This window comes from Ictidomys tridecemlineatus, chromosome 7 (assembly GCF_052094955.1).
Source record: "Ictidomys tridecemlineatus isolate mIctTri1 chromosome 7, mIctTri1.hap1, whole genome shotgun sequence".
NCBI lineage: Eukaryota > Metazoa > Chordata > Mammalia > Rodentia > Sciuridae > Ictidomys > Ictidomys tridecemlineatus.
Window position 1 is genome coordinate 47,780,054 of NC_135483.1, and position 25,914 is coordinate 47,805,967.

The 25,914-nt window shown below is 34.2% G+C and overlaps 1 protein-coding gene across 5 annotated transcripts in view; it reads right to left on the reverse strand.

Moving 5' to 3' along the window:
* Positions 1 to 22,215, reverse strand: part of Lrrcc1 (leucine rich repeat and coiled-coil centrosomal protein 1) — a 35,117-nt gene extending 12,902 nt beyond the window's left edge. The window contains exons 1-11 of one of the 5 annotated variants that reach the window (XM_005328620.4): positions 21,933 to 22,212; positions 19,523 to 19,728; positions 19,158 to 19,223; positions 14,455 to 14,622; positions 12,523 to 12,698; positions 12,215 to 12,427; positions 9,562 to 9,758; positions 8,079 to 8,226; positions 7,152 to 7,300; positions 3,440 to 3,644; positions 2,763 to 2,902 (exon numbers count right to left, since the gene is read on the reverse strand). In XM_005328620.4, the coding sequence (XP_005328677.1) occupies positions 2,763 to 2,902; positions 3,440 to 3,644; positions 7,152 to 7,300; positions 8,079 to 8,226; positions 9,562 to 9,758; positions 12,215 to 12,427; positions 12,523 to 12,698; positions 14,455 to 14,622; positions 19,158 to 19,223; positions 19,523 to 19,728; positions 21,933 to 22,021 (1,757 nt within the window). In that variant the 5' untranslated portion in view covers positions 22,022 to 22,212. Of the gene's footprint in view, positions 1 to 2,762; positions 2,903 to 3,439; positions 3,645 to 7,151; positions 7,301 to 8,078; positions 8,227 to 9,561; positions 9,759 to 12,214; positions 12,428 to 12,522; positions 12,699 to 14,454; positions 14,623 to 19,157; positions 19,224 to 19,522; positions 19,729 to 21,932 lie in introns of those variants that run through there. The other 4 variants (XM_021728644.3, XM_040293883.2, XM_040293884.2 and 1 more) reach the window with 4 other exon arrangements.
* Between the last annotated feature and the right edge of the window lie 3,699 nt (positions 22,216 to 25,914).

A 25,914-nucleotide genomic window follows, 5' to 3' on the forward strand; every position in this document is an offset into this window, starting at 1 on the left:
CAGGGCAGCTGGGCTGCAGCCCATGGAGGCTGGAGAGGAGATAGTGGCCGGTGGCCAAGAACATGTGGGGGCAGGGAGGCAGCAGTGGGGGCAAAGAGACATGGAAAGATGGGGATGGAGTACAGCAGTATTATGCTCCTGAGAGACTAATTGCTATGTCTCTTACAGTGAATAGATGTAGTAATTACAAATTTGAAGACTTTATTTTCATATTTATTTTGCGTGAATACAATATATGGATAATATATGTGTATGTATATAACATATTTATATATGCATTTGTATATGCATGCCTTTGCATACACATATATACATCTAAGTGTGTATACATGTTTGCTTATATATATATATACATAAATAATTACATGGGAATGTTACAATTTTTGAATGAAAATAAAAGTATCAGTTACTTGGGCTTATTTTTTATTGCCTTAGGGTCAGACCATCTTCAGTAAAAAATTGTCAGAATATGTTGGATGAGTAGGCCCCCATTGTACCTTATAATATATAAAAAAAAATGTTGGCAAATGTGTGTAGCTCATTTGTTCATATAGATAAGTAACTATTTTACCCATAAATTATCATTATTTTTTTCTCTGAATGCATTCAGGACTGACTAGAAAATATATCAAAATGAATTAACTCACCTTGTTATCTCTTCTGGGTAGATACTGCAATAAGGCATCATAGACTGGATTGCTATGGATATTTAAGGATGTATAAACAGTTTTCTGAAGGATGCACAAAGTATACTTTATTGGGCATGCTGGTACCAAAGTATTTCACAATTTGGAGTATTTTCAGACTTTACTAGTTTAGAATTCCTAATCTAAAAATATGAAATCCAAAATGATCTAAATCCCTTTTGGATTTTAGAATTTTACATTAAGAACACTCATCCTATATAACATAGCACTTACATTTTTAATTTTACAAATGCATATTTGTGTTTTAAGTCTGATTCTGCAACCTGTACACTCAAAAAAATGAGAAATTATATACCCCATCTGATTCTAATGTATGATATGTCAAGATCATTGTATTGTTATGTGTAAATAATTAAAACAAATAAAATAAAAAAGATAATGCTTAAAAAGAATTAGCACTTCCAAGCACTATGATTTTATCATAAATGAGGGAGTGGAAAGAGGAGTTGGGTAAAAGAAGTCCATAAAAACTGAAAGAGACAATGGGCTCTAAAACAATCTGTCAGAACACAGATACTTGCTTCTGTAGCAGCAGCAGATTTAAGTCAAGGGAATCAGGCATATGAATGATTCACTGTTGCATAAGATCCTGTCATTTGCATTTTACTTTTGCTCATTATTTTTATTAGGCAAAGGCACTGAAAATCATGTGATTTATGCAAAGAAATTTTTGAGGGAAAATTACAAAATCTGCACATAATATTTTAGAAACCAGTAAATGACAAAGACAAAAAATATGTAAATATAACAAATTTTAATTTTGGCATATTTTGGAATTAAAATTTTAGAAATAATAAAAAGTGAATATAAGAACTGAAACATAGAATTGGATTACTTTAATAACTGACTTCCTTTAAATTAACATTATATGAAATGTGCTTTAAAAGTGATCACATTTCATATCAATTATCAGCTCACTTTTCCTCCAAATTAATTACTCTTCATTATACTTCCATAAGTTGTTCTTTATGCTATGGGTAGGATAAGCCAGTAAATACTTCTTATTGGGCATCTTTCTGTGCCTACTGGATATGTCCATCTCTAGAATCATCATGATTTCAAAGCTAGGCTTCCTCTAGGAAGAGCCTATATAAAAATTACTGCCTCTATAAAATTGCACTACTGTGAAAGTAATGATAGGTAGAATAAAGGAAAAGATGGCTAGACAATGAGATGTGCAGACATTGAATACAGAAGTAAAAATTAAGTGGCCAGGAGACAAATAGATGGATATGATATAATATGGTATTCTAAGATTAAAAATAGAATCAAATGAATTAGGGGAAAATATGCATCCTTCATCAGTCTACAACTTCCTTATCTATAAAATGATCCATAGTGTTGTTTCTCTTTAATATTATGTAGTTGTTATGCATTTGAAAATATATTCTCAATTATCTCATTTAATCTACATATCCATTTAAATGACATTCCTTATCTTTTAACTTCTATTTAAATATTTGTTTCATATAAACTACTCCTGCACTTTCTTGGATTCCAAAACATAGATGGGTGCCAATACTTTTGATGGCAAGGGCTGGTCTGAATTGCAAGCATCTTACCAATATAGGATATAGTATATATATATATATATATATATATATGTGTGTGTGTGTGTGTGTGTGTGTGTGTCTGTGTGTGTATACACCATATTTATACCCATACATATTACTCATAACATAACTTTAAATACAGAGAATGCCACCTCTGTAGCCATCAAGCCTAGTCCCAAAAAGTCTAGTAAATGATATATTACCATACATTGCCAGATATGCACAGTTTTACAGAGGGTAACAAAACTCATCTATGTATGCTTCAGTTTTTGTCTATGTAGTCTTGATATAAACTTATTTATACTAGAGAACCTGGTGTCTTTCTAGAGGACTGATTTTAATGGATACATAAACATGATATTTTCCATGAGCTGATATTGCCAGATTAACCAATGATCTATCACTGCCTCTAAATATGGAGGGTGTGGGGGGGGTGTGTGGGAGTAGCTTTCTTTTTTTTATTTTTAAGTATCAATATTTTTCTGATACATTTTTCATTTACCTGTGTTCTTGTTCTTTCAATGCCAGAAGTTCATGAAGTTGTTGGACTTGTTCCTTTTCTTGATGAAGGGAAGTTCGAAGTAAGTTTATTTCTCTATCAGCAGCTGCAGCCTTTATTTCCACCTCTTGGAGAAGCCTTATCTGAGAAAAGTGCACACAATTACAGTACCTAGGTAACAATCTCCCATGCTTCTATTTTAATGCCAATTCCCATAAGAAAAGTGCCTTTTAAATGATTAGACCTAGTGACTTAAGTTTATTTTCAAAGTTTATTAATTAACAAGTCACACAAAGTATATTCTTACAATCATCAAATATATTGGCATTAACTACTGCTTATTTGCATTACAAATTTTGATGGGAATTTTTTTTTTCAGAAACCATGAAAATGAAATTCCTTCAAGTCCCCCACCCCCCACTTTTAAATATTAGTTCTTCAAAATACAAGCCTAATTAATTACTTGTAGTATTTCCTCTTCTTGTAATTGCTTTGTATAAGTAAGTTAGCCTTAATTTAGACATAATTCAAAAGTCTACATGATTACTATATTTAAATTGATAATTCATTTTTTTGGCAAACTACCTAATATCTTTTAGGTTTACCATATAGTATAATTTATTACAGATTAGAAGTTATGAATTGATCCACATCACTGATACATTAAAAAAGAGAAATACCTGTGCCGCCTGCTGCTGCCCTTTTTGTCTCTCCATTTTTTCTAATGCTTTTTCCAGGGTTCTTAAGTGTCTAATGTGATCCTCCTGCTGATCTCTTGTTTTTATTAATTCAATAGTCAGTTTTTTAATTTCATTTTGAAGTTTGTGAACCATAATTTCGAGTTGTGCTTTGGCATTTCTCTCTCTAAAAATAATATCCTTTAGCCTAATCAGAAATTATGAGCAGCAGTTAATTACATTATACATAGAAAATGAGAAAAACTATAGTCAATATTAAAGACTACAGTAAAAAGACTTGAAGTATGTTTCGAAATGTAATTACAGTTTAAAAAAAAATGGCTGAAATACAGTATATTTCCCCTATCCCTAACACTAATACTGTGCCCAAAGAGAAAATGCTCTATATAAATTAGTGAAACTTTATCTTAAATAAACTTTCCTACTACACAGCAAAACTTTACTGAATACCTAATGTGTTTCATGCATTCAGGCTAGCTATGGACTTTTTAAAAAGCATGCAAGAGTTATATAGTCTGTGCCTTCAAAGGAACTCAGTATCTCACAGAAAAAAAAAGATATATTTATAAAGCTGTGTGGCATCAAGTGATATATGAATAGCTACCTGAAAATTAACTTTGACTTTTCTGTATTCTCCCCGGATACCACATATTGATCCTTGCTTTGTATCAGTTAGAACCCATTGGTTATAGTTAAGAACTCTTAACTAGTAAAATAAAATGGAAGAATTTATTGACCCACATAGCTAAACTTCGAGAAGGAGTGGCACAGAATTATTCTGAGGGACCACTGAAACCAAGAACATGAATTCCATTGGAACTCTTTATATGTGATTTCCTAGAGGCTGTCTTCAGTTGTTCCAACTGTTAGGCGTCTTTATATTTGGGGGAAGTGGGCAGGGGGTATGGAGGGAAGTACTACAAACATCCCTGGGCTCCCATTCCAATATATCTGAGAACCAAATGGAAAGATTATCTTCTTCTAGCTCAACTCCAAAGAGTCACAGGGAAGATTCTGATTAGTTCAATGTAGTTCATATGTGCACCCAGGAATATCACTGTGGCCATGGGCCACATTATGGTTAACCAGCCTGGGCCAGATACTTACCCCCGCCTCAACCCTTATCCACATTCTATGGGAAGATATTTCATGATGGAATAAAAGTCTAGTATTTGGAAAAGACAGCTTCATGAAATTACCGAGCTAGGCTGCTGCCCCACTATCTATTGTGTTTCTAGGCCATATTTAAAGAAATATATCCATCAATTTCTTTACTAGAGTCATTTCTCCAATTTTTGTTTTTATCTCTCCTTTTATTTCAAAAGAGTAGAGTAGTCTCCAAACAGGTATTCCTTGTTTACTCTCTTAACTCCAGTTTGATGTTATATGAGAGAATGCCAGAATTTATTATTCTGTGGACTACAGGATGGGGCCACAGAAGCTATAGACAAGGAGGTCTGAAGCAATTATCTAAGTGAGAGATAAAACATAAATTAAGGCAACAGTTTTAGGATATAGAGGAGAAAGTTCAGTATGTTTTAAGAAATGAAGAACATATCAACACCAACTAGATGTGGGATATGAGAAAGAGAAAGGAAATAAAACAATTATTCCTAGATTTCTACTTTTGGTGGCTGTCCAGATACGGATGGAAAACCATTTATTAGGGCTAAGAATACAAACTAAGGAAGCAGAATGAGTCTGCCTGAGGATAGGCTAATCTTAAGAAATACAGGCAAGGCAATTTTAGAAGGCATTTAGATAAGCAAATTTGTTCACCAAGGAGATCTGAACAATAAAAATATCCTACTAGATAAGATTCTCTCTCTCTCTCTCTCTCTTTCTTTTTTGGTGGTGCTAGGGACTGAACCTAGGGGTGTTCTACAAGTGAGCTATATCTCCAGCCTTTAAAACTTTATTATTATTATTATTATTATTATTATTCAGACAGTCTTGCTAAGCTGCTGTGGCTGGCCTGGAACTTGGAATCCTTCTGCCTAAGCCTCTTGAGCAGCTGGGATTACAGGGCAAGCTACCACTATATCCAACAAGATTCATTTTTTAAGATAACAAATACTCCATAGTATTGCACTTAGATGCCAGACCCTAGGGTCCTAGGGATACAGAATCTCTAACAAAGCACATCTGGGAATATCAAGATTGGTCAGGGATATAACTTCAAAAGGACAGACAGACAAACAAACATGAGTTTAGATAAAATTGGAATCAGAAAAAAATTGATTTTTTCAAGAACAATTAATATATAATATGGGAATGATGGTCAAAATCGACAGGTTATGTAAGAATAAAGATGAAATATACCCAAATCCTTCCAAATTAAATGCAATCTGGTAAGAAGCCTCAACCCAGCTTCCTCTAATATTCCACTAAGAAATACCCACAATATGAAATGAAATAGAAACTCCTTCATATATAGCTAAAAGCAAAGATAGCCTATTATCAAAATCTGTAATGAATTTCAATTATAAGCCAAAAAGAATTAAACTGAAATAAAAACATCTCCTAGAACAAGCTTTGCTTCATTTTAAAGAAAGATGAATCCTCTCTTCCACTGTCATGTCCATGACTCAGTTACAGAGTCTCTAATAAAGTTGTTGCTGATAATGTAGGTTATTCACATACCTACTTCAAGCAAGAGTGCTGTTTTTCTAATGTAGTAAAAAAAAAAAAAAGTAGTAGTGGTGGGGAGGTGGAAGGACTAGTAATAGCATAATGTATCACAGCTTGCTTAATTATAGAGTTTCTCATAATGTACACATCAAGTTTTATAATTTTTCTTACACAACACTGAAGTGGGCAGGAGGGTAGAAATTACTACATAGTATCATAAAACTTTAACAGTTACATATTTAACAGAAACTAGAAATTAGGCTTGGAGTTGTGTACATCAACATATTATTCAAATGAGAGCTTATACTTTACAGTAAGGAAATGCAACCAAGAGCAACTTCTAAACCCAATTTGTGGCATAACCGAGTCTAGAAAACTAGCATTCTTTCAAGGGTAAGAAGACATAAAAACCAACAGGAAGTCTGTAGAAGTATCTTATAACTATTTGAAGAAAGGTATAACTTTAGAAATAATTACAGAAAACCAGGGAAAAACTGTATTTAGAAAACTGGTATTTTCATAGATTGCATGGAATAAGACTGACTTGTATTAAATGCAATCATAAGATAAAAAATGCATCATAAGATAAAATGGGAGCTAGAAGGAAGGAGGAGAAAAAATAAAAATGGAATAAAAAAACTTGGGCTATCAGGTACCAAGGCCAACTGTAGAAGACAAACATGTGACAATAGTTCAAAGAGTACTGAGGAAACAGATACAAATTCGTAAACCCTGTCTTTACACAATCTGGGATTTTTACAGAAAAATTTTTTCCAATTCCTGCTCTAGTCTCTTGTTGTTTACTTATAATACGTATCTACACATATATCTGACACTTCCCAGCCAGTTTAAGGGCTCAAATAAATGTACCTGGAATTCCTAAATTATGTAACAAGTTAACAAAGCATTAAATCTTCTAATCAAAAGAAAACTAGATACCTTGTTTAAAAAAACATTTGTTTTTAATCATATTGTAGTTAACTTAAATTTAGGTATTCCAGCTCCAAGTTTAATATTCTTTATGCTACAAGGTATCCTTTAGGTTTTTTATATTTGGCCTTACCTGTCTGTGGTAAGTAGAGCCAGGCTATGAACATCTTTCTTTTCACTAGCTTGTTTATGCAGTTCATCAATATACTCCATAAGCTTCTTTTCAGCTTGTTCAGCTTTCCATCTCATCTCTCTCTCTTGGTCTAGCTGTTCAACAAGGGACTAAAAGGAACAACCACATTAGGAGAACTTAGAAATGTAACCTAACTTCTTACCATCTCAATTTTTCATTTTACTTCACTTTGAAGGGCTATTAAACAAATTAATAGAAGTAAAGCATACCAAACAGTGCAGAACTGTGTTTGGCACATAATATCATTCAAAAAATAAATTGCAGCTGCTATTATTATTGTCATAACATAATTATATTTCTTCCTCAGTATTAAAGTTTCCAGGGTTGAGAATTAGGACAGAAAAGCAGTAGCATAAAAAGTATGAAGGTAAATATATTATGGAAAAACAGTACTACATACAACCAAAAGAACAACCAGTACTTCAACAAGTACAATACTGGCAAGTTAATGAAAAATATAAAGTAACAAATCGACATGTGCTAAAAATTCTCAACATGAGTACTGTTCAAGCAAACATTGAATAATTTTGAAAAATTTTGAAACCTCTTAATCTGTGCACAAAATTGGGTTTCAGGTTAGTTCATGAAGACCTGGAAATCATATAATAACATTTTGGGGGTAAAAGTCATTTTTTTTGGAAGAGCTACAGATTTCTTTATTTAAAGGGTCTGACATTTAAAAAAGCTAGGAACCACTACTTTAAGAAATAAGAATTGGAAATTTTAGAATGGTTTCTACCTCTATAAGTATATAACAAATGATTTCACTTAAATCTGACTTAAATAAATGTGTAATTTCTGGGGGCTGGGGTTGTGGCTCAGTGGTAAAGCATTTGCTTTCATTTTTTCTTAACTTCTAAATCGTACCCGGTACGTGTTGTCTTCTACGATGCTATTTTCTACTTTAATGATTTCATTCTTCTGTTCTTCTAATTCTTGTAAAAAATTACAGTTTGCTAAAGATGATCTTACGTATAAATCTTTAAAGTAAGGTTGTTTTATTTTACGATTACAACTGTAAAAAATAAAATGCAGGAAATAATTCCAAGAAAAGTATACTGTTTATAATATTCTCTAATATTAACATTTTTAGTCACATACACAAACAGTTTTTATAAAAAGATATTAAATAATATAATAGTCACTTACACTACTTCCTAAATTTTATGAGTGTGCTTTGTTGATTGAGAGCCTCAATATAATAAGAAAGACAGTTCAGTGTCCAACACATTCAGGATAGGTAGAATTCTTGAATATATCAGAAGAATTTTAAAAAGTATTATTAGTACTTAGGACTAAAGTCAAGAACTGGAAAAATGACAGATAAAATTATCTTTTGAAAATTGAAAGTCTAAAGTGGACATGTAACAAAGCAGAGCAAATAGATTACACCATTAGCAAGAGATTGAAGAAACTGCAGGGTATGTCCATTTTGATTATAAGTGAACTAAGTGACTGAGTATACATGGAAACACATAGTTAACTGGACAGCTATGAAAGAATTAAAACAACAAAAAAATTCATTTTTTATAAAGGAGAATTAAAGAGGTAAAAAGTTGATTTTACGTATGCCAGAGTAGGCATTTCTGAACAACTCATGGTGATTCCAATTGTGAAAGTACAAACATCAGATTCCCTGATCCTAACGGCATTCAACATAACCATCATATTTACCTTTCATCCTCAACTCAGTAGTTACCATCTATTTAGGATTTGACTTCCCATCTAGACTTGCTTATAGAGACAGAAAAGGCTAGTCACCTATAACTCAAGTTTTATTGGTTTTATTTCCTACTGCAAATGAATGCAGTAGAATTTTGGTTTTATATGTTGATTTCTTAACTTTGGCATTGACAGAGAAAGCAATCCTTTACATAAGTATACAGTTGTTCATTGGTTTCTACAGGCAATTTGCTTCAGGACTCTCCTCAAATACCAAAACCACAGATGCTCAAGGCCCTTACACGGAATGGTATGATAACAGATTACATAAAATACTTAATACATGTAAGTGCTGTGTAATAATTTGTTTAGGGAATAATAACAAGAAAAAACAGTCTATTAATGTTATATAGAATAACTGATGTAGTATTACTAATAATACATGCCATTAACAATATTAACGTTTTTTTAGAAAATATTTTTGATTAATGTTGGTTGAATCCATGGATAAAGAACCTGCAGAATGAGAGAGCGGTGACTGTACTGACTTAGAGCGCATAGGACTGAAAAGTTAAACCTTTGATGTTAAATGTGATAAATAAATATCAGCATAAGGTAGTTTTAAGGAAGGAGATAGCCATGCTAACTTTTAGGTGCCTTACTTGAAATTCTAAAAATAAATAAGTACCTTACAAAAATGTTGTTTCTATTATGATGCTTAATAGTTTGAATACTTCTGGCATAATATGGGATTTTTGATCTTCGAGGAATTTTTCTGTTGCATTCTTTTCTGTTTCCATAATCACTTTCAGAAGTTACATCCGTGGTGTCTCTTTTTGGTCTCAGGTCTTTTTCAGGAACATTATCTATTAAAGTACTAGAAGCCTAGAAAGAAAAGGGAAAAAAAAAAGTGTACTAAAAGTTCAATTCAGTATAAAAATTTAAAATTTTGCTAAGTGTTAAGGCTTTCTATAAGATTGAGGACTAATAAACTAGATATCCTGGAAATCAATGACAGGGAATTCAGCTTCTAGTACAGATAAACTTCTACCAGGTTAACTCTTCTGCAAATAACAATAAAAACTTTCAGGAAATATGAATAGAAAACAAAAACAAAGAAACTAAACTCATCCAATGCAAAGACTTTTTAACAAATGGTGCTGGCATCACTGAATATCCATAGGGATAAGAGTGAACTTCAACCCCTACCATATATATAGACCTAACCACCAAAGGTAAAACCATAAAACTTTTAGAGAATAACACAGAAGAATAAGTTTGTTACTTAGGGATACATAAAAAATTTTGAAATCACAAAAAAACAATAATCATAACATGAGATCAGATTATCAAAACAAAAACTGTTGTTTATCAAAAGGCTATCAAGAAAATTAATATGTAAAGCACGGACTGGGGAAAAAAATGTTCACAGAAGATACACTTGACAAAATACTGTTATCCAGGAAAAATAATGAATTCCTACAACATGGGATAACATAAATAATCCAATAAAAACATGAACAAAAATTTTGAAGATACCTCACAAAAAAAAACACATAAGCACATGATCACAATAAATACATATAAGAAGTGTTCATCATTAATCATTAATGAAATGTAAATTAAAATAAAAACGAATGCTAGGAATATACCCAGTAGGATGGCTAAAATAAAATCAATGCTAACACCAAATATTGGTGAAGATGCAGAAAAACTGGAAGTCAGTCACATACTGTTGATGGGAGTAACATAAAATTTTCAATTTTGGAAAAAGTTTCAGTTTCAGATATACTACATAGATACACATATACTGCTTAAAAATAAACCAGTACTATAAAGATGTAAACCATAGTCATAAAATGGAATATCACACAAAAATACTATTGCTATACAAAACATGGAATAATTTCAAAAGGCTATGTTGCCTTACATAAAAAGTACATACTATATCATTCCATTTTTATTAGATTCTAGAAGAAATATTAAATAATCTATGATAGGAAAAAATCAGAAAAATGATTTCCTCTGAAGAAGCAGGGAAGGACTGCTTGTAGAAAGAAACAGGAGGAACATTCTAGCATGATGGTAATGTTCATCTTCAAAGTGTTTGGGTAAAAGTGTGTGTGTGTGTGTGTGTGTGTGTGTGTGTGTGTGTGTGTGTGTATATATATATATAGCCAATTCAGGAATACACCTGTATTTTACATCAAATGCAAATACTTAAGCTGGGCAGGGTGGTTCACAACTACAACCCCAGGCAGAAGTATTGAAAGTTTGGGAATTTAGTAAGACCCTATCTCAAAATAAAAAAGGGATTGGGATGTAGCTCAGTATTAAACATTTAAGAAACAAACAAACAAAAAATTTACTTACAAATAAATGTTTAGCGTTTAATAGTCTTTCTAGCTTATACCACTCTTTTTATATCCTATACCCAGATGGCAGGCAAGCAAAGTAATAATCTGTTTCATTCAGGTGGTACAGTTCCCAGGGGTGGGAGGGTGGGGAATCACTGTTGATCAGTGCAAGAATGCCGCAGCAAGGGCTGGAGATACAATAGTAGTAAATTCTATGAATTGTAATTCATGCATTTAGGCAAGCGCTCTACTACTGAGCTACAAACCCTAGCCCCTAATTCATGAATATAGTTCACAGAGTTTTACCAACCAGAGAATCAGTAGCAAGGGTAAAAAAATGATTATCAGCCCAGGAAAGTAGAAATTAATTAGGTGATGGTCTGCTGGAAACTGAAATGAAGCATAACTATGTAAATTAATTTTATATTAAGCAGTAAATTCTAGAAATGGCTTTGGCCAATAAGAGCTGAAGAGATGTATGGGACCAGAAGTGTCCTTTGTGTTAATGAACACTGAGTTCAGAGTTTTCAGCTTGCCTAAGGTTGAAACAAAAAGTGAAGGGACAGAAATAAGGTGAAGCACTGAAGAACAAGACAAAGGAATTATGTAATGAAGATGTGAAGAATGGCAATAAGGAAAATGCATGCTTATATTTTCTACACTATTGCTATATAGAATCCTATTTCCATACTGGAAAACAAAAATACACATATTGATACATTTTTTTAAAAAAATACTTTTTAGTTGTTGATGGACCTTTATTTCCTTATTTTTTAATTTTTTTGTATGTGGTGCTGAGAATCGAACCCAGTGCCCCATGCATACTAGGCAAGCTCGCCACCACTGAGCCATAACCCCAGCCCCATATTGACACATTTCATATAGATTGTTTCTGGTTGGTCAGCTTGTATATATATTTTTTTCATTTTCTTAACTATTTTTTTCTTCCATATTGGGCTTTCCAAAAGTAGGAAAAATAGTTACATCATCAAGAAGATGTAAAAGCTGATCATCTAATTTCTGGAGTTTCCTCTCATTCTGAAATTCCTTTTCATGATTAATTTTCTCTGGCTCAGAAGATGGACACACAGATAAAAACGATGTCAAAACATGTGTATCTGCTGGTGTATCTGCAAACTGTTCCAAGGGAGTTAACTCTGTGATGGGCGATGATATCACTGGCATATTATCAAGGATCTATGACACAGGGACAAACAAAAATCCTTTTAAATTTTCATTCATTTAGTAAAGTTTAAAGGTATTTTTTATATTAGGGGGGAAAAATACTATACCTCATCTTCACTTATATTTGGGGGAGACTCAGAAGAAACTAAGTTATCCAAAAGACCTTCTAAGCACTGTAGGCGTGATGAATTTACTTCTGCCATATTTACTGGTTCACCAAATATGTTCTTGCAGTCTAGAATTCTAAGCTGTGGTAAAGTTTGGAGAATAACTGCTCTGTACCCTTTGAAATAAATCATTCAAAGTGAAAATTTAAACATTAAAAAGGGCTAATATTTTATAAAATAAATTACTACATCTATGACCTGAATGCTAAAATTAGTCCAAGGAACAACAAATAAACTTGTCATCAATGCTATGTATTCAACATTTCTAGCATGCAATCATTAAATACAAAGAAACAAAATGCTCCTTTCACTCCTCTTGAATAATTTTCCCAATAAAGGTAAGGAACTTATAATCATCACCACTTCAAATTACTTTAAAGCTATGAATGCATGAAAACAGCAGGAATTTATCCTGGGAAGAAAACTAAACAAGTCTTTTGTATTTTTAATAGAACTAGCATAAATCTAAGTAACATAAACATGTTTTAAGGATGATGTGGATGATGATCAAAGCACCAGAATTTCCCCAGTGAAGCTTCAAGCATTAGTGAAACATGTCCCTTTTGTTTTTTAAATTACACATAATTAATATTAAAATGTGATTTATCAAGTATCCACGAATAATATATTTATTTATTTCCCTTAAGAAATAAATATAAGAAAAATATATTTATTTCCCTTAAAAAATAAGAAACTAACAAATTAACATTAATTTATTGTTTAGCTTAATAGGAGCACTTCAATTTTGCTCCTATAATTTTACAACCAAGTATTTGTCAGAAAGGCCAATGAATTATTTGGATAAATTCCAAAAGAAATAAAGATTCAAAGTAGGAACTCAAAGTTCTTGAGACATGACTGTTACAAAAAACAATTTTTTGACGTTAGGGTTAAAAGAGGAAAAAAAAAAATACAAAGTTTTAGAAATAAGTTTTTCCCCTAAGAAAACTCTCAAATCTGTCCTGGTTTTTAAGCAGACTTTATAATATTACATGATCTTTAAAAAACAATAAAAAAATGTTTTTCAATAAAATAAAATAATCAGAACAGGCTCTCTTGTTACAAAAAACTTTCCCATGGTAGCGTATGAATGACAGAATGGAGCACTTATAGCCAACTTACACCCAAGTAGAGTTTCAGAAGGTACATTCAAAATTCTATCCACTTTCTTGTTTGGTTAAGTAACATGAGATAACTGAAGTTAGAACTGGCAGTTAGGTTTCTCTTATCTTTGCCAATTTGACTGATTCCGAATTAGATCAAATGGCATTTCAGCAACATTGTTTAATGTAATAAGTTTAAGGTTTTTTTTTTTAAACCATTCACTTATTAAAATGTGATAAATCCAGGATATATAATTCAAAGGTACATAGTAAAGTTTTTTCAATATTTCCTGAACTCTAGCTACTTAGTTCCTTTTCTTGGAGTTGTCCAATATTATTTTTTTGGTGTATTTTTCTAGATGTTCTGTTGTATATATTACATACAATACTTTGCAACTTGTTTTTCTTTCTCAATATATCGTGGAGATAACTGACTACCAGTACAGAGATTCTAAGTTCCCTTTTTTCCCTTCCTAAATGGCTATATAGTATTAGGATATACCCTAGTGATAAAATATAATTTTAAGGCATTCACTTATCAAATATAAAACTGTCTAAATAAAATAACTATTGATTGGTTCATCCCATCTTCTTCTAACAGCAATTTGTCTTAATAAACTATTTGTAATTATTTGTAATTATATAATTCCCAAATATATAACATTACAAAGATTAAAACTAAAACATAAAGTTCACAAACACCAAATTCTGGAAATGAAGAAACTTTGACTATTAACTGTTAAAAAAGTATTAAATTAATTGTTCATACCTGGTACACGACAGACAGGATTCCCCTCTCCATCCTTCTCTAAAGTAAGATTTGTCAAGAAGTGCAATCCTACCATACATTGAAGTAAGTGATGGATACTATCTATACAGTTACTATGAAGATCAATATATCTAAGCTTATACTTTAGTCCATGGAGAAGCGTCAAGCCTGCAATAAGAAAAAAATGCTTTTGAGGCAAAGGAGTAGCACTGATAAGATGTTGCTGTGAACAGATATATCTATAATAAACAGGAAAATTCAATTGCTGTTTTGAAGAAACACAAGTTTAGAAACTCACTGAGGCCTTAGCCCCTGGGGTTTCTGGGTACTGGGGTATTAATGGAAAAAAAAAAAAAAAAAAAAAAAACCTCCCTAGGTCATTATATGCACTTAATGAAAATAAGCACAAAACAATGGCTTTGGAATTTCCCAAGGTACCATTTTTGATTACCAGAGGTAACACTGCACTACACTTTCTTTTTCTTGGTTTCAGTATAAAATACAAATAACATTCATTTTAGCTCCCTGATAATATTTCTTGAATACTTTGTAGCAGATACTATTGTTACCTTGACCACCCTGGACTTCAGCTGTAGCTAAGATGGACAAGTAAGTGTATACAGTCAGTGTGCCCTTATAAGCACTTGCATTTGCCCTCTTTTCCTACCTCAAAAGGGAAGTAGCTTGTTCAGCAAAGGTAAAGCCTGTAAGTGTGAGGGAGTTAACACTTCTAGGGGCTTACCTCTATCAAAGAGACTAGTGGATAAATGCCCCAGATTCCTTTCCTAGAAAATTGTCCTGAGGTGCACACATTGCTCCTCAAAGGGAGCAATTTTACAACTTCATTTATTTTAGCCCTCTCCACATTTCAACTTTACTCACCCTTTTCTTCTGTTTCTTCAACCTGACTGGATACCCTTTTCTCCTCATTGTCCTTTGGCTAACTTCTACTCATCATTCTCAGAAGGCTTTGACCATCTCTGTAAGATCTGATTTTCCTGTCACTCACAGTCCTTAGCATTTTTCCTTAATTATCATCACATTTTTAGGTTCTTGTTTGATGCTACTTTTGTTTTAACTTGATGGTCCTCTTAGATTTAATAGTAGAGTGCACCAGGAGCTACTCCTCTTCTCTATCTACACACTCTTTGGAATCTTCTAGTTTCATGGCTAACAGTGCTTCTAACCGCCAAATCTACAACTCCAATCATGACCCCCAATCCCACCCCATTCTTAAAATGTGTATTACATGCACACAATACATATGTTCAACAGTGTTCTCGAGTTTAAGACAGGATCAGTGTTCTCATTACTTATCTCGGAAATATAATCCTCTTCTAATTTTTCTTATGTCAACAAATAGTTCCACCATTCATATCTGTTAATCCAGAGACTTTTGTCTTTGATTCTGCTTTCCTTTATTTACTTTCTATCTACCTAAAAATACACTTTCCACTCAGCAGTGATCTTTTAAAAACATAAATCATGTCATTCCCTATGTAATCTCTAACAACTCTTATTGTGCCTAAAACAAAATGTAAATTTCTCAGCCTGCTTTTAAACTGTACTGACCTGGCCTCTGCCTACTTTCCTATCCCTTTTCTTAGTACATTAAACCCCTCATTAGCTTTCTTTCTTATATGGCAAGCTTGATCTTGCTTTAGTGTTTTTGTATGCTATATAAGTTATTTATTGAAGTGTTTTTCAACATATAAAACTTTAGCATTCTAAGAATGATCTATAAGAACATCCAGGATTGCTCCCTTTATTTTCTTCATAGTCCTCAACTCTGTCTGATATTAAGCTCCTAAAACTTGCCCCTTTTAGGTATACAATTTGGTGTTTTAGCAGACATACACTGTTTTACTACTACCACTATAATCACAACATAGAAAGTTTCTATCACTTTGAAAGGTTCTCTTCTGTTCCTATGTAATCAATCTTCTCTCCCTATTTCCACACCCTGGCAACCAAAAATCTGATTTTTAAAAGCCTCTACAGCTTTGCCTTTATCAGAATGCCACATGAACGGAATCATTTGATACAGCCTTTTATGATTGGCTTCTGTTACTTAGCATAATTCCTTTTAGATTTATATGTGATGTTGCACATATTATTGTTTATTCCTTTTTAGTTCCAAGTAGTATTCCATTACACAGATGTTTCAAAATTTGTTTACCATTAGCTTTTTGTTGCTGTGACAAAATACCTGAGATAATCTATAATGAGGAAAGATTGATTTTGGCTCATGGTTTCACACCATAGCTGCTTGGCCATACTGCTTTGGGCCTTTGGTAGCACAATATGTTATGGTAGGAATCTGCTCTTCTCATGGCAGCTAAGAAGCAAACAGAGAGAGAGGAGTGAAGGCCCCAATCTCCCCTTCAAGGGAATGCCTCCAATGACCTAACTTTCTCCAAGTAGGCCCTAATTCCTAAAGATTCTACTGACTCCCAGTAGTGCCATAGACTGGCAGCCAAAGTTTGAGCATATGGTCTTTGGGGGACATGTAAGATATAGACTATAATACCAGTTGGATATACAGGTCAATTCCAAGTTTTCAAGATTAATAACAGTCATAAATACACAGGCATATAAAATGTTCATATAAACATTCACATATGAGTGAATGTATTGAGTGAATACATCTTAATTTCTCTGGGTTAAATGCTGAGGAAGACGGGGCTGGGGATGTGGCTCAAGCGGTAGCGCGCTCGCCTGGCATGCATGCGGCCCGGGTTCGATCCTCAGCACCACATACCAACAAAGATGTTGTGTCCGCCGAGAACTAAAAAATAAATATTAAAAATTCTCTCTCTCTCTCTCTCTCTCTCTCTCCTCTCTCACTCTCTCTTTAAAAAAAAAAAATGCTGAGGAAGAGAACGGAATAATTACAAATACATTTACCATTATAATAAACTGTCAAATTCTTTCCCAAAGTGGTTATACTTTTTAAATTGTACTAGCAATATAGGCAAGTTTTAGTTGCTCTACAATCTCATCAATGCTTTAATTTTTAAAAATTTTAGCCATACTAGATGTGAAGTGGTATCTCATTATACATTAATTGTCATTTCCTTAATCACCAAGGATGCTAAACATCTTTTTTTCCCACGTGCTTATTTGCCCATTGTGCATCATCTTGGTAAGGTGTCTGTTCTTTTGCTTACTTACGGAAGGAAGGACTTGATACAACTTTATGTGTTTCTTCCCAATATAATGTAAGACCTATTACAGCAAAGACCTTATCTGTTTACTGTTGTTGTTGTTTTTTAATAACTATAGGACAGTACTTGATAAAGCAATTTGCAACAAATATCTTCCTAGTGAATGAATGAAAACTCTTACCCAATAATCATTTGTCAGGTAAGGAAACAGTATCCAAAAAGTAAAATATCCCACAGCAGCAACAGAGTTAGATTTAAACTCTAAATTCTAAAACTTTCATGTATTCAGTGAAAAAAATATTTCAAATAAACTGCAATTGCTACCTGAGCCTAAGGGCACTAACTTGGTCTTTTTTATTTGTATACTAGGCACCAGGCATAAGGTAATGTCTTATTGGTGGGGAAGAAAAATAAGTTAACAAATGAATAATACTGTTTCAAATACTGATAAAGTTATGAAGATGATTAGTTCTAAGAGATAATTCTTAAATTAAATCTTATTAGTTCTAAGAGATAATTCTAATAATACTCTTGAAACTTTGTTCGATTAGTTATGGCTTTAATCATTTAAAAAGTAGGCAACAACTTTTATATCTTCTTAAATTATCTAAGAGAAAAAATAATAGTCTTTGGAATGCTGCATACCTGCATTGTTCATATCTGCTATAGAATTAGCCACTAGTTACATATGGCTTTTTCTTTTGGTACTGAGGATTGAACCCAGGGGTGCTTTACCACTAAGTAACATTGCCAGCCCTTTCTATTTTTTATTTTGAGGCAGGGTTTCATTAAGTTGCCTAAGCTGGTCTCAAACTTGCTTCAAATGCCCAAATTCCTGGGATTAGAGGGTACTCCACCATGCCTAGTTACAGATAGCTTTTTATACTTATATAAAAATTAAATAAAATTACAATTTCAGTCCCTAAGTTGCAAATTCACAGCTCAAGGGCTCAATAGTCACGTTTTAATTGTCATTTCCTTAATCATCAAGGATGCTAAATATCAGATAGCACAGATTTAGAATATTTTCATCACTATAGAAAGTTTTGTTGGAACTATTCCTTTCTATATAACAGTATGTTTAATTACCTAACATTAAAACATCATTCCTAGCTGGGCATGGTGGTGCACACCTATAATCCTAGTGGTTTGGGAGGCAGAGGCAGGAGGACTACAAGTTCAAAGAAAGCCTCAGCAACTTAGGGAGGCGCCTTCCCCCCCAAACTCCCCAGAAAGACTGCGGATAAGGCTCAGTGGTAAAGTGCCCCTGGGTTTAATCCCTGGTTCAAAAACCAAAACATCATTCCTCTAAAGGAGCTTCTATTCCCCCTGCTCCAAATCATTCCAGTCTTTGTATCTATTTTTTATTCAGCTGTGGTTTTGGCAGTAACAAAAAAAGAATTAAAACTGAAGATACTCTCTAGATGAGCTCTACGATCAAAATTTGGATTCAACTTGGAGTTTTCCAACATGATGAGCTAACTCTTCACACATTGCAAACATAGCATCATCAAAAATACATGCATATCTACTTACCACTAAGATCATTTATGTGGTTATAAGACAAATTCAGTTTAGTCAGATTAATTAGTGCTTCAAGTCCTAAAAATAAAATAAAGCAGAACAAAATAAAATAAAGCTCTTATAGGATTTAAAAAATCAGAAGTATAGCATTACAGTACTATTAGACTGTACTGAAGCAAATCTGATGTAACAATGAAATCAATTTTATAAAAATATTTAGTTTTAAAAAACAAACTTTTCTATAAGAAAACTTTTGTATGATGAGTTTTAGGGTCAGTTTTCAAAGTTTATGGTACTATCTATTCCACTCTATTTGGGGGAAAAATAGACAAATCACCTTCTTCATGTTAAATATTACATGAAAATCACTTACAAACCTTCTATTCTTGTGAGTAAATTGCAGGACAAATTCAAAGTGCATAGTTTTGTCAGTGTGTTTAGCCCTTCAATTTGACTTATTTGATTAGATGACAGATCTAAATGTCGTAAATTCCAAATATGATCAATGGCTTTGATCTTGGAGATGTTATTGCAATGAAGATTGATGGTATGAAGGGTTGAATCTAAAGATAACTCTGATATGCTACAAAAGAAAATATATATTATAAAAAAGTAAAAATGTATTTTATAAGCAAGACCAAATAATTAAAACTAACCAAATAGCACATAAATAACTATGTGCTCTGTTCATTCCAGAATGATGCCCTCTCCATTTGTGCCTTGAAATGTGTAATCATAAAACACAGTGCTCCCTACAACATAAACCAATATTTCAGACCATTTATACAAATATGAAGCTATTCAAGGAGGTTGAGTGATGCTGGGCATTTCTAGCTTTTATGTGCAAAGTCTATGGCAGATAGCAAAGGAATACTGAATAGTCAATAATTGCAAAGGCTCTTGAATCCTAATTTGCACATTACCTTGCTGTGTGACCTGAACAAATGGAAACTTTTTAAGCCTCAGATTCTTTATATCATTTAATTCTGACAACTATACACAGTATGTTATCATAATACTGAAATTTTAAAAAATTAAATAACTTGCTCATATTCCTGCAGTTATGATAACAGAGCCCAGATATAAATCTAATCTCACAAAAGAAGTTTATAATCTTACTTTCTTCACTGTGTACAATGTTTTTTTAATCCAGAATATAAATGATACCAAAGAAATCACTAACTATTGGTATTTCTTCCATCCCTGTCCTCTATTTCAAGTTGGAAGGTATGTCCCCTAAAGAGAACTCATCTCATGACTCCTTCAATTACTATTTGTAACTGGAACCTCTCTTATAATAGTTCAGGGCATACAAACTACAGTGCACAGTTTAGAGAAGCCGGATGCAGAGTCAGTAAACTTCACAGGCATCAGTAGTAGCTGTGACAACTACCATAAACCTGTAGAAACCTAAATGGCAGCAAGGAAGCATTTGCAAATCTCAAAATAACAATTTCTAAAGCCCTTTGAAGCACTTGCCAATTACATAACTTCTGTCATTTATTGAATTCTTAGTGCCAGATCTTGTGCTATTAACACATTCTCCAAAATATAATCCCTTATTGTCTAATGCATTACACTTTCTGGAAATCAATACTGTGCATACAATGTGGGAGAGTTGAAAAAGCAGAGAGTGAAACAAATGAGTTTGAATTTCGAATTTAATTACTCACCAGCTGCATGAAGTCTGGTATAAGAAAAATTAACTTGCAAGCTGCTGTGAAGATTAGTGATAATGTGCATAACCCCAATACATGGAAGACATTCAGGAAATAGCAGCTGTTATTAAATAAAAAATGTACACATTCCTTTGAAAAACATCTTCCCAGGTAATCTGGTAAATTTTAGATCAGGATTGACAACAAGATGCATAATTATCAGTAGCAAGACTGGCAGAGAGCAGCTGCACTCCACAAAGGTATATCATGTGCAAAGGCTGAGACACCTACAAAAGAACTGCTAGTAGCTCAGTGAGGCTAGAAAGTAACTTCAGAAACTGGAGACTGAAAAGGTAGGCAGGGCCAGGCGTGGTGGCGCATGCCTATAATCCCAGTGGCTCAGGAGACAGAAGGATGGAGAGTTCAAAGCCAGGCTCAGCAAAACCTAGGCACTAAGCAACTCAGTGTTTGAGTGTCCCTGAGTTCAATCCCCAGTACCACCCCTTACCCCTCCCACCCCCCCACCCCGCCAAAGAGGAAAGAATAGGTAGGCAGGGGCCAATAAGTAATGCAGAATCAAGAGACTTAAAAGCCGTGTACAACTTCGGGTAGCATGAGATAGAAAAGGTAAACTCAATAAGATATGTTCAGTACTTTCGAAAAGTATATGAATAAATGTGTTGTAGTGCTTTGTACATTAGAAATGAGAATGGTGGTAAAGATAAGTGAGGCAAAACCAGTAAGGTCCAGAGATCGCGTGTTACACGGTTGCCGGAGATGCTATGCTGTCACTGTTTTTCAGGGTAACAGAAGAGAATCAAGAGGACAGGAGAAAACCGATGATTAAAGGGCAGCAAAGCAATAACCCTTAAAGAAAGAGGAGCAGCAGAAGGAAAGGTGGTTGAAGGCTGGTGGAGCAGGTGATGGGGCAGGTTCAAGGCCGGGCAGAGCCATGAGAACTGCCCAGGGCAGAGGCAGGCAGGACTCACACTCCCGCCGGTCCACGGAGCATTTTCGCAGAGAAGGGCGGCCGCAAGCCAGGGGGCGGGGGTCCCGCCAAGCCACACACCACCCTCGGTCGCAGCCCTGGGGGTGCGCGGGCCGCTCCCGGTCGCCGAACGCCCTTTACCTCTGCAGGCCTTTGTCCATGAAGCACACATCCCCGCAGCTGCTGTCGCCGTCCTCGTTTTCTACTTCTGCCTCTACCGCCGCCTCCATGGTACCGGCGACAGGAAGCGGGGACTTAACTGGCGGCCAGCACTGGGTCCGAGATCCTGGAACACGCCTCCTCGGAGCGCGGTGGTACAGCCCGGGTGTGGGGGGCGGGGCGAAGACCCTCCCTCCAACCGACGCTGGCACTTTCCCGCCCCGACCGTGCCGCAAAGCTGGAGGCTCGGTCTCCACGCAGTGTTTCGCTTCCTTTTACGGCATCTGTGGCGCAGCTCTGGGGCTTGCCGTAGAGCAAAGCTTTTTCTTTTTCTCCCCAGGGAATGTTGAGGTTGGGAATTATGTGGGGGCATCCTGTTTGTTTCTCTGTGATTTTTTTTTTTTCGCTATAACCTACTGCCTTCAGAAGATGGTTTCGCAGCATTTGGCTTTACATAACTTCCCATAGCCATACATTCGTATAAATTGTTCTCTTACCCGCCGTTGCACCTCCTGTTGATTCACTGAACTTTTGTGCACGTCTTGCTGTGCGTTGTTCACTATGCAATGAGCAATTAGTGGGATCCGTGTTCGTTCCGGCAAGCATTTGTCCACTGGAGGGAACGGTTGTCACACAGTTTAGCGTGGCAAATGCTAGGAAGAGTCCAGGGTCATCAAAGCTAATTAGAATCCTATGGGAAGGGACTAACTTTTCGAAAAGGAAGTGATTGGTCTTGCTGGGTCAAGGGAAATTATGGAAATAACTGACCAAGAGGGAAAATAATACATGTACAAGGTCCTCCCTGGCTAGATTTTACTGTAAGCCATAATAATGTTAAAGAATGTAGATCAAAGATGTATCTTAAATCTGATCCTGTCATTATCCTGAACTAAAGTCTTTGGTGTTTCCCTGTAAGGAACCAAATAAAGGTCTCCAATCTTTAAAAATTTTTTTTTTAGACAAAAATGTATTTACTATATACCTGTGCTGTACATAGCATTACATGCTACACTAGGCCATCTATTTTGTTTACATATAATATGGAAGAATTAAGGTTAATATGCCAATTTATTTTGACTATAATTTGGTTTTATGGTTGGTAGTTTACACTAAAAATTGTTCATTTTCTGTATATTTCCTGTGTAGTTCATCCATAGCTTTGCTATTCACAGTCTGATTACTGTCTCTTAAAATTTAGTTTTCTTTCAAATCTGTCATTGAAAATATTTCCAAATTTAACTATCATTCAGCTTTTACCTAACATATTCTAAAACTCACAGCTACAATCTGTTGTTTCCTCTAACTGCACACTTTGCAAGATATCCTTCCAAAAAGAAGTGGAGGTGGCATCTATTTACTGGTTCTTAGATTCTGTGTTGTCTGCTGACTTTTTTTGGCCATAAGTATGTGTTGGCAGTGTTGATGTGTTACTTTTAAGTCAAGCCCTCAGAACATCTTCCATACTATGCTCCAAGGTTGCTTAACCACCATTATCTAGGAATAACATGTGGAGTACAAAAGAGACAATGCATTTGACATAACTCTTAACCTAGTGTGAGGTCAAGCATGAGATAGGCAGTTTGGGCATCCAGGTGGCATTGTGTGGGAGCCACATAGTATCTCTTCTGGAAATGGCAAATTATTTTGATAGGCTGATATGTGGTAAGGATTTGTGTGAGGAGGAGAGTGCAATAGTTGATTATAGAAAATATCATTTGAGAGAGCTTGTCTTGTAGCCATGAGTTTTAGAATATGGTAGGTAAAAGCTTAATTGGCATCCTGGAGGAACTGTACAATTCCAGGGTATTTTTACCAAAATAGGAGAAAAATAAGTTAAAGTTGATGAAAGAACGGAGTGATAAGAAATAAGGGAGGTATACTGGGAAATGAATTGATGGAATCATATTGTTATATCGTGTATGTACAAATATGTAACACTGAATTCCACTATTATAGTGCACTAATAAAAATTAAAATAAACAGTAAAAATAGAAAAAAATTAGTAGCTTTTCTATATACCTATAGTGAACTAGTTGAGAAAGAAATCAGGAAAACAATTTCATTCATAATAACCTCAAAATAACAAACACAAACAACCAACCAAACGAATGAACAAACAAAAAAACATGGGAATAAACCTAACCATGGAGATGAAAGACCTCTACAATGAAAATCCTGTTAATTGCATCAACATTATGTTAAGTGAAATAAGCCAGCCTCAGGAAGACAAGTACCTCATGGTCTCACTTATATGTGAAATATAAAAAAGCTGATCTCACAGGAATTTAGAATAGAGTGGTGGTGAACAGAGACCTGGAAGAGGACAAGGAGGAGAGAGATGGAGAAGGGTTGATCAAAGGGTAGGTAGTAAGTTTCACTTAGGAGTAAGAAGTTACAGAGCGCAGAGTAGGGCGAATACAGGTAACGATTGTGCACTTAGAATACAGATTTTTTTTAAAAAAATATTTTTTAGTGGGGCTGAGGATGTGGCTCAAGCGGTGGCGCGCTCGCCTGGCATGCGTGAGGCCCGGGTTCGATCCTCAGCACCACATGCCAACTAAGATGTTGTGTCTGCCGAGAACTAAAAAATAAATATTAAAAAAAAATTCTCTCTCTCTCTCCTCTCTCACTCTCTTTAAAAAAAATATTTTTTAGTTGTTGATGGATCTTTATTTTATTTATTTGTATATGGTGTTGAGAATCAAACCCAATGCCTCACACATGCCAGGCAAGCACTTTTCCACTGGGATTTTGAATGCCTTTGCCATAAACAAGTGATAAATGTTTGAGTAGATAGATGTATTGAAACATCACATGGTACTGTATTAATATATGTAATTTATGTGATTTTATACACAGGTTAAAGATAAATTTAATTTTAAAGGAAATTATATACATGCCACCTAATGCTTAAGACCATTATCTCCTTATAATTACTTTGTGTTTAGAGCCTTTGAGTTCCTCCTTTTTAGCTAGTCATAAAATATGTAATAGGTTATTGTGAATTATAGAACACTAAAACTTACAAATTTTATCTAACTGCACTTGAGTACTCACTATCAAACCTTAAATCCACCAAGTGTATAGTTGGTTGTACAAAATTATGATATTTGTGGTATTTAAACATGGGTGTACCATAGCTGTAAAAAATGAAATCTTTGTTAATATTAAATAAAATACCAGCACTATCTGTCACTTTTTTAAAAACTAAATTTTATCAAATTGTTTCTAATGGCAGAGAAGAGTAAATGTATTTGGGTAAGAATATGTACACAATGGATGGATATACAGTATGCTTTTGAGAATATTAGTCTAAAGGAAAATTATAGAATTTTAAGGTCTGTAACCTATTTATTATTTCACTATTTACTGACTAGAAGGCAGATGACAAGAATATGTGTCTAGTGTGAGCACCTGAGAGTCTCACTTGGTATTTTATGTGACCAGCTATGTATAGGTTTGAATTTACAAAAGTCCACTTTTTTCAAATCAATATCATATTTAAAAGAAAATTCAGATATATAATATATTCCCAGAGGGCTTTTCCCCAAGGTATGTTTAAGAGAGAGAGAGAGAGAGAGAGAGAGAGAGAGAGAGAGAGAGAGAGAGAGAGAGAGCGCAGAAGTTAGCAAATTGAAGATCTTCAAAATGTAATACTTTTTTTTCAGTATACTTGATTTCTCAAAATATTAAAGTGAAAACCTACCTCACTGTAGTAGATTTTAATAAATATAACTATGCTTGATAAAGCTTTAGTTATATTTTTGAGATTTCAACAATATGAAAATTCTACCAAGATTTATTTCAGGATCCCTTATTGCCGCATCCCAGGACCCTTAATTCAAAACCAATGTGCTGTACTAAGGTTCCTTGAGTCTTCTCTTTGGTGGTTATCTCTGATACTTGAGGAATGTACTTTGGCTATTTCTTGGGAGGTATCTCCTGCTGGGGAAACCAATAGTGA